The sequence below is a fragment of the Chrysochloris asiatica genome, unplaced genomic scaffold, assembly GCF_000296735.1.
Source record: "Chrysochloris asiatica unplaced genomic scaffold, ChrAsi1.0 scaffold00094, whole genome shotgun sequence".
NCBI lineage: Eukaryota > Metazoa > Chordata > Mammalia > Afrosoricida > Chrysochloridae > Chrysochloris > Chrysochloris asiatica.
The window spans coordinates 799,832-808,959 of NW_006408612.1; the positions used below are offsets into that span (position 1 = coordinate 799,832).

The window sequence follows — 9,128 nt, forward strand, 5'->3', positions numbered from 1 at the left end:
ATTGTTTGTCTCCTACTACTCGAATTTTATCCTCAGGAGGATAGAAATCTCCAGCTATTATGCCTACTGCTGTATCTCCAACGTCTACAACAGTGGTTTATTGAAGTCACTCATAAAGTATTTTTGAATGAATGGACTCATAAATGATCTAATGCAACCCCAGCTTAATTGATCTCTCTTAGAAATAAATGCTTCTGTGATTCTTTTACCTTATATGGAAATGAGCAAATGAGAAAAGTTAAAAAGACTAATCAACCTCTCTCTCTTACCTTTGTAGGGATACGTTCCTCTTTATGTCAATGCAACTGCGGGTACCACTGTTTATGGAGCCTTTGATCCAATACAGGATATTGCAGATATTTGTGAGAAATATAACCTTTGGCTCCATGTGGATGTAAGTGTTATAACTCAGAGTGGCTCAGTCCATTTGGGGGTGGGAAGCTGCTTTATGATTTGCCTCAGGAATCTCCCAGTGGTCCTCTTTCCACACCACATTAATTTCAGCTCTTTTCTGTCTCTCTGCCAGCCATTCATGACTAGTACATACCCACAGCTGGTACCAACTCTGGGGCTTTCCGGGGTCCTTACTGGCCAATTGCTCTCTTTGTGGTTCATCCAAAAGTATGGTCTCCATCATTCTCCTTGGTGACAATAGCTGCACAGTGAAATAGAGATTTCAAGGGGAAATGAACATAAGATAGGGTCCACAGAGTGTGAGTGTGAAGTCACATCCATGAGCACAAATGCTTGGCTACCTGGCTTCAGCTCAGCCATCTATGACACTTTTCTTTCAAAAGCAAAAGCATATCTGGTGCTTGTAGGAAAACTCAGGTAGTAGATGGAAGGTGTTACCAGTGAAAACATTTGGCCCTGAATTTCCTCAGAAACACTAAAGGTTTTCACACATACGACTGGGTGTGTTTTCTTGCTTTCTTTGTCTTTCTCTTTTTTCATATGGATTTAACATCCTACAACTGGGCAATGGGGCGATCTGTCTTGCTATGGTATAAATGACTTGTGTTAGGTGACATCCCAAGCTCTTCAGTAAGGATGCCACATAGTACTCACAAAAACCCCTCACTCTCCTGTCAATCATGAGACCCTCCAAGGCCATCAGGGGTTGTGTTCTGAGGTTTTTTAGGATTCTAGGCTAGGAAGAGGCAGCTGTCAGGGTCCAGTCCTTTGGCTGCCTGGGAGCATATCGAGTCTGACTTTCAAAAGGGAACTTTGGGCTTCTGGTTCCTGGGCCCGCAGGCTCAGACCTAATTCACCGGAAGCACTCACACAGCTATGCTAACACTAACCTCAGAGAAATTTTGAAAAAAACAAAACAAAAATGATGAGAGATGAATCATTATAACTGCCAACGGTTGAACATTAATGTGGGTTCATTTTGTCAGAGAAAATTTTGCATTCTTTTATAGTTTACGTACCTTTTACATTCTCTCTTGTGTTTTTCTAGCAGTGCAGAGTAACTGGTTTTAGGGTCTTAAAATTCCTCTCCTCTCCTTTCTCTGTCCTCATAGGCCGCCTGGGGTGGGGGACTGCTCATGTCCCGGAAGCACCGCCATAAACTCAGTGGCATAGAAAGGTATGGGATAGAGTTTGCTGGCCTCCTTCCTTCCATTCCAGTAAACATATTGTGATGTTGGGCATTGGAATGCTAACCTGCCCTTGATTCCCAACATCTTATTTCTATCTGAGTACTTTCAACAGGGAGTCCTGGTGTGGCACTGTGGGTTAATGTGCTGAACTGCAAAGTCAGTTTGAACCACAAGGTCAGTGGTTCAAGCTGACCAGGTGTTCCTTGGAAACCCTATACAGGGTCACTATGGATCAGAACTGACTCCATGGTACTTAACAACAACTCTCAACAGGCATCTATTGAGCATGCGTTGTAAGCGTATTGTTGTTGTTACCTGCCTTGGATTAAGTCCCAAGTCGTGACCCCATGCACGACAAAACAAAATGCTGCTTGATCCTGCACGCCATCCCCATGATCTGTTGCAGATCAGATCGCTGTAATCCAGAGTTTTCAATGGCTGATTTTTGGAACTACATCACCAGCCCTGTCTTCCTAGCCTGTCTTGGTCTGGAAGCATCCTAGCAGTATGCAAGCTTCCACTGATAGGAGAGTGGTAGCTGTTCATGAAGCACATTGGCTAGGAGCTGAATCTAGGTCCTCTGCATGGAAGCTGACAGTTCTACCACTGAACACGATTTGATTTCCCAGTCATTAAATGAGTCCTGGTGGCCCTGTAGGATAAGCACTGGACTGATAACCACAGGGCAGTAGTTCAAACCTACCAGCTGCTTGGCATGAGAATGATGAGGCTTTCAGCTCCCTTAACGAGTCACAGCCTCAGAAACCTTATACATCAATGAGACATGATGGCAGTGAGTTTGGGTCTGGGTTTGGTCAATGAGTTCTCAATTTTTAATTCCTAATTGAGAAAGAAAGACAAGTGAGCAGTTAAAACACCATGTGATAAGACTAACAATAGAATTAACTGCAAGGTGCCCTGTTTGGAGAGAAGAGAAAGTAACAAATGCAGGAATTTGAAGGTTTAATCAGTTTGCTAAGGGCGCATTGATGTTGTTAAGCGGCCGATGAGTCGGTTCCAACTCATAGCAACCCTGTACAGAGTTTCTGAGGAGTGGCTGGTGGGTTTGAATTCCGAACCTTGTGGTTATCAGTCCAATGGAGGACACATGATGTTGTTAAGTGCCTTCGAGTCAGTTCCGACTCATAGTGACCTTGTTGTATAGGGTTTCCAAGGAGCAACTGGTGAGTTTGAAATGCTGACCTTGAAGTTCAAACTGCCTTTGCAATCCAGCAAAGTCCACACTCCATACATCTATATCTATATAGAGAGAATGTGTCCTGGTATGGCACTGTGGGATAAAGCACTGGACTGCAAGTTTGGTTTGAACTGCAAGGTTGGCGGTTCAAACTCAGCAGCTGCTCTTTAGAAACCCCATACAGGGTCTCTATGAGTCAGGACTGACTCCACAGTATTCAATCAACCATATGCATATATATCAAATCTGTCACAGGATGGTGGTGGTGGTGGTGTGCCATGGAGTCGGTTCCAACTGATAGAGACTCTGTATAGGGTTTCCGAGGCTGTAAATCTTTATGGGAGCAGAAAGCCTCATCTTTCTTTCTCAGAACGACTGGTAGTTTCAAACTGCTGACCTTGAGGTTAGCAGCAGCCTGACACATAGTAAAGAAAAATAAAAGAGGTAACAATGAAAGTGTCCTGGTGGTGCAATGGTTAAGAACTTAGCTGCTAACCAAAGATTGTTGGTTTGAACCTACCAGTACTCCTTGGGAGAAAAATACCTATTGATCTGTCCTATAAAGAGTGTTGTTGTTGGCGTTAAGTGCTGTCGAGTTGGTTCTGACTCATAATGACCCTGTTTAGGGTTTCCGAGGAACGGCTTGTAAGTTTGAACCTTTGACCTTGTGGTTCAAAATGACCTTGAAGTCAAGTGCTTATCCTATGGCACCACACCAGGACTCCCTTGTAAAGACTGGTGGTGGTTGTAGTGTGCCCTGGAGTCGGATCTGACTCATAGTGACTCTGTACAAGGTTTCTGAAGCTGTAAATCTTTATGGGAGCAGAAACCCTCATCTTTCTCCCACGAAATAGCTGGTAGTTTCAAACTGCTGACCTTGAGATTCATAACCCGATTCATAACTACTACACTACCGGAGCATAAGAAATCCTATGGGGCACTTCTACTCTTGTCATAGAGGGTTGCTATGAGTCAGAATCAACTAGACCACTCACAACCACAGGTAACAGAGAGTAACGAGGCATACTATTTTAGATAGGGTGGCCAGAAACCTTTCTGTGGAGGTGAAGTTTCTGCAAATACTGGGTTAAAGAGAGAAATCACAAAGATCTTGGGAAGAGCATTCTCAGCAGTTGGACTAGCAAGTGCAAAGGCCCTGAGGCAGGAGTGCTCTTGGCAAACTGGGGGACCATTAAAGAGGCCAGTGTGGCTGGAGCAAAGTGACAGGGGTAAGAATGGACCCAGGTCAGAGAGGTGGACAGCAAGCAGGCATCAGAGAAAGTACATTGGTGGCTTTTCTTGTAGCATGAACTCTGGCTTTTGTTATCTCTCCTGCTCCTCCTCCCTTCAGTTTCTGTTTTGAAAAGCCAGCGTTATGGTGGGTCTTGGAAGCAAAGCTACCTGACCCTATAAATTGGAGGGAAATACAAGTATATTAAATGTAGGTGAGCCAGTCCAAACTGTATTTTAGATTTTCCAAGCAGTTTTCATTGTCTACCATTGAGCCTGGTAAAACTTGAATTTGTTTTGCCCTAGACTTTTTCTTTTCTAACATTTTAAAGTACACAGATCTCCTAAGGAAAACTGAATCCATATCATGTCTTATTACTTTCCATTTGAAGCAGCAAAGAATCATTTACTTCAGACTTTTAGGACAGTCAGAAAACCATTTAGAACATTTTATGAGCTCTAAATATAATTTTTTAATGACTCAATGAGAAAATGGATTGCATCCGCTACCTTTTAAATATGGCTCAACACTGACACTTTTTAAATGAGATAAGCATTTAGTCAAGTTTTCTTGGCACTTTTTACGAGTCTCTTTCACAAAGATTTTCTTCATTGTGCACTAAGTGGGGAAATATTTCAGGCTTCCCTCTTTTCTCCTTGAGACACCCTGTAGTCACAAATTCACTAAATTATTTTCCCTTTAAAGGGCCTTTGAAAGATGATGAGATTAAAAACTCACAGCAAGGGTTTGCTATAGGAAGAACCAAATCCAAACCACTGTCACCGAGTCTTCTGACTCACAGTGACCCTGCGTAGGATTTCAGAGGCTGTCAATCTATGTTGTTGTTGTTAAGTGCCATTGAGTCAGTTCCAATTCATAGCGACTCTGTATAGGGTTTCTGAGGAGCAGCTGGCAGGTTTGAACTGCTGACCTTGTGGCTCACAGTCCAGTGTTGATCTTACAGCGCCACACCAGGAGTCCTGTAAATCTTTACAGGAGCAGAAAGCCTCCTCTTTCTCCCATGGAGGAGCTGGTCAAACTGCCAACTTTGCAGTTAGCATTCCAGTGCTTATCCTACAATGACACCAGGGCTCCTTAGAAGAAGAATGCAACCCATTGCCCATTGAGGTGATTCTGACTCATAGCAGACCCATATAAAGTAAAGTAAAATCCCTGTAAAGTTTTCAGAACAGTAGGCCATAGAAGTTCTTCATCAGTATTAGCTATTATAATAGCAATTATTTGGAAGAGGCAGTTTGCAACTTGGTAAGACCTTGAAGCTGCTTACAAAATATTGGTTGAGTACTCGATGAGAGTATTTAGGAGAGTGTTGTTGTATTTGTTAAGTGCCATCGAATTGGTTCCGACTCATAGTGCTCCGGTATAGGGTTTCTGAGGAGCGGCTGGTGAGTTTGCACCACCAACCTTGTGGTCCAGTGTTTTATCCCACAGTGCCACACCAGGAGAGTTGGCATTGAAAACGTTTACTGACTGAGGTGGGCAGTGGTTTCCTCAGGATATAGTTGCCTCGTTCTGACTCCTTTACCTTCTCCTTACAGTCTCAATATCCTTTTTTCAGGGCCAACTCTGTCACCTGGAACCCTCACAAGATGATGGGTGTGCTGTTACAGTGCTCGGCCATTCTTGTCAAGGAAAAGGTCTATATTCTCTCCAGAGAGAAACTGGTCTCCTGTACACCCTTTAGAAGGCACCGGAAGCGAGAGCTCAGGACCTCTTGTGTCTGTCATTGCTGAGAAACTTATAAGCCTGGCAGCCCCATTGTATGGCTGTTCTTTCTTACTGTTGCCTGTTAGCCTAGTGCCTTCTTTTGACTATTGCTGTCTGCTGCCTTTCTTTCCTGTTCAGTACTCAGGTCCTATCCGTGGCAGAAACTTTAAGGGAATTACATAATTGAATGTTCCTTCAGGTTTACACACACAAAAGTGGAAGAGGTTTGGTGAGACACCAACTTTCAAACTCCGTGGGAAGAAATAGTGATCACTGAGCATTCTTCTAGTTCTTATCATGAACTTATGATAGAACAACTACTACGAATATCAAATTAGGATAAAAATGACTGTTGAACAGAAAGCTTCTGCAAATGGGATTCATGCTATTTTCCCTTCTTTAATAGCTAAAAATTGGACCCTGCCCTCTAATGCCCTGGATAAGCTTTTACAGACTGCAGCATTCCAAAGAAATCTGTCTGCAGCCTGGAGAAGACAGAACCTGCATTCTGTTTATTCCACACATAAGTTGCTGTTAGTTTCTGGGAGTTGACTCATGTTGATCCCATATACAAAGGGCTCAGACCGTTTGTGATCCAGAGGGCTGTCACTGGTTGATTTGTTGGAAATTCCTCTTAGTCTGGAAACTGCTGAAACCTGTTGAGCAAAATTTAACAACACCACTGCCAGACAGTGGTAGCTGAGCTTGAGGGGCACTAGCTTGGAATCAAACCAGGGCCACCAATCCAGCGTGCCCTCCACCCATAAATAGATTCCCTATTAACTTTATAGGAAATCCCAAGAAAGATGAGAAGACTTACTGGGACTGCCTTTTCCAGGAGAGAATTCTTCACAGCATGAAGCTGTCCCTCCCAACACAGACTTTATTGCCTGAACCCCTGTCACTGGGTGCTATAGCAATAATCCCAAACACCTACACCCACTCCCAAAGGCCCTTGTTTTGAAGCATCTGAGACAAAAGATCATTTTCTAATCAGAGTGACAGAAGGGAATGGACAGAGGGTTTCTCTTCCAGAAGTGAGTTTAGAGGGGATACCAGAGCAGGCCTCCTAAAGAACACTAGAATTGTTGCATGTGACCCCAAGTCCATCCTTCCAGGTACTTGCACAGCCAGCCATGATTCAAAGCAACCCACCTCTCTGAACTGTGCATACAGATGTCCCCTTATCTCGTTCTGTGATAGGGTCTGCTCCAAGGCTGTAACCAGATGTGTGCAGGATACCTCTTCCAACCAGACAAGCAGTATGATGTTTCCTATGACACTGGAGACAAGGCGATTCAGTGTGGCCGCCACGTGGACATCTTCAAGTTCTGGTTGATGTGGAAAGCAAAGGTATGAAGATGGGATTTCAGCAAATAGAGCCGAAATGTAATTTGCTCAGGCCAGCTGGCAACAAAGGCAACAATGAATCACAGATAATTCACTTTGTGTGTAATCAATATCTAGATAATTGAGTTAACTACATTTTCTTTTTTGTGTGAATGGAATAGCTTTATTCCTTACTTCAAATACCCCTGCCTTCCATTCAGGCTCATCAATTATCATGAAGTTTTCTTATAGCTTGCTCATATCACAACCAAATTTATGCCAAGAGAAGGATTTCCATATCAATCCTTAGAGATGCTGAGATTACTTATTGCAGGGGTAGAAAAGGAGATAAAAGATAAAATTACTGCATTTTTCTGAGGAGAATCCTGAATTCCTTTACAAGGCCTCTAATCATGGACTACATATGATAGTTTTAAGTTCTATTTAAATCACTTTCCCATTATTTGTACTTTTTATACACACTTCTGCAAAATGCACACTTTATTCTGAGAAATCCTCCCACTAGGCTGAAGCATGCTGTCTCTACATTCATCATTAGACCTTTGGGATTCTATTACTATGTCTAGAAAAAAGGCCAGCCATTTGGGATTTCCCTCAAATGTGGGTGAAGAATAATCATTTACCTGTTTGTTTCCATTTTTCTTCCATTGAATGAAGGCAGTTTTGAGTTCACAAATTACATCACATGTATTGGTTTTATTTACCTTCTATAAATGAATTCTAATCATGTCCACATTTAATATTGTATCTACCCAATAGCAAATCACGAAGTTTTCCAGAGAATTATCTAGCTCATTTGATATTTCTTTTGCAGGAAAAATTTAATTGATTATTAGTGTTTCTATCATTAAATAAATTTATTTTTATTTAGAAATAGTCTGAATTTTATTCTACCATAGAGTAATCATGTTGTTGTTAAGTAGAGTCATTTCTAATTCACAGCAAGCCTGTATAGAGTTTTTGTAAATTTTGTCAGAACAGAAAGCTTCCTCTTCTATGGAGCAACTAGTAGATTCAAACCACTGACGTATGTTAGCAGTCCATTGCTTATCCTACAGAGCTATTTTAAAGATATAAAACCAGTTACCACTGCATTAACAACTCACATTGACCTATGTGTGTCAGACTTGAACTGTGTTCCATATGATTTCCAATGGTTGGCATTGTTTTTTGGAAATATCGCTGAGTGGATTCCAACCACCAATCTTTTCATTCGCAGCTGACTGCATTAACCATTTGCACCCTCAGGGACTCTCAAACATAAAAAGTCATAAATTTCAATGAGAAAAACTCAATCCACTTAGCTAGGAGAGCCCTAGTGTTTTGAAATATAGTGACCATATGACCTGTCTCAGGAAGGCTTGGCTCATAGTATGTTGGTTGCTGACTGGGACTATGATGTGGACTTCATTCTCCAGGGGACTGGCCATGGTGTATTGTCAGCAGTGATACTAACTTGGGGCAGCACTCGCTTTACCAGTGTTGTACCCTTTCCAGGTCCGTTAACAATCTACAAGCCAGCCTTGTGCATCTGCTCTTGTTAACACCCAACCCACTCAATAACGCTCATGCTGCTGTAATTAATCAGTCATGCTGGCTTTTGAAACTCATCCTCAACCAATTTGTCATTAGTTGGAGCTATTGCAAGCTCAGGGCATGTGCTAAGACCAATGGCTTACCCATCTGCTGCCTGCCTGTCACCAAAAAGGGATAATACTGTGTTTAGTGGAAGGCTGGCAACCTGTCTTGGAAAGAGTAGGAAATATTTGACCAGATTTATTACTGGGAAAGGTACATTCTAAAGCAGTGTTTCTCAAAGTATCCGCAGTGAAGAACAGTTTGGCTGTCTTTTAACCTATAATGTGCAATAGAATAAAAATGAATTGCTGTAAAAATGAAATAAACATCCATACAAAATGCTACCCCAATTTTTAATTAAATTCAGTTGACATAAAACTGCTCTGCCAAATTGCTATAAGAAAAAGTTTCCTATCACTCAGTCTTAATTTCTAAACTC

General features: G+C 42.1%; 1 protein-coding gene across 1 annotated transcript in view; it reads left to right on the forward strand.

The window, feature by feature from the left end:
• GAD1 (glutamate decarboxylase 1 (brain, 67kDa)) overlaps window positions 1–9,128 on the forward strand; it is a 61,118-nt gene that overhangs the window by 33,238 nt on the left and 18,752 nt on the right. Inside the window, exons 11-14 of the mRNA XM_006866618.1 lie at window positions 278–394; window positions 1,527–1,591; window positions 5,613–5,691; window positions 6,965–7,114. Coding sequence (XP_006866680.1) covers window positions 278–394; window positions 1,527–1,591; window positions 5,613–5,691; window positions 6,965–7,114 — 411 coding nt within the window. The remainder of the gene's footprint in view (window positions 1–277; window positions 395–1,526; window positions 1,592–5,612; window positions 5,692–6,964; window positions 7,115–9,128) is intronic.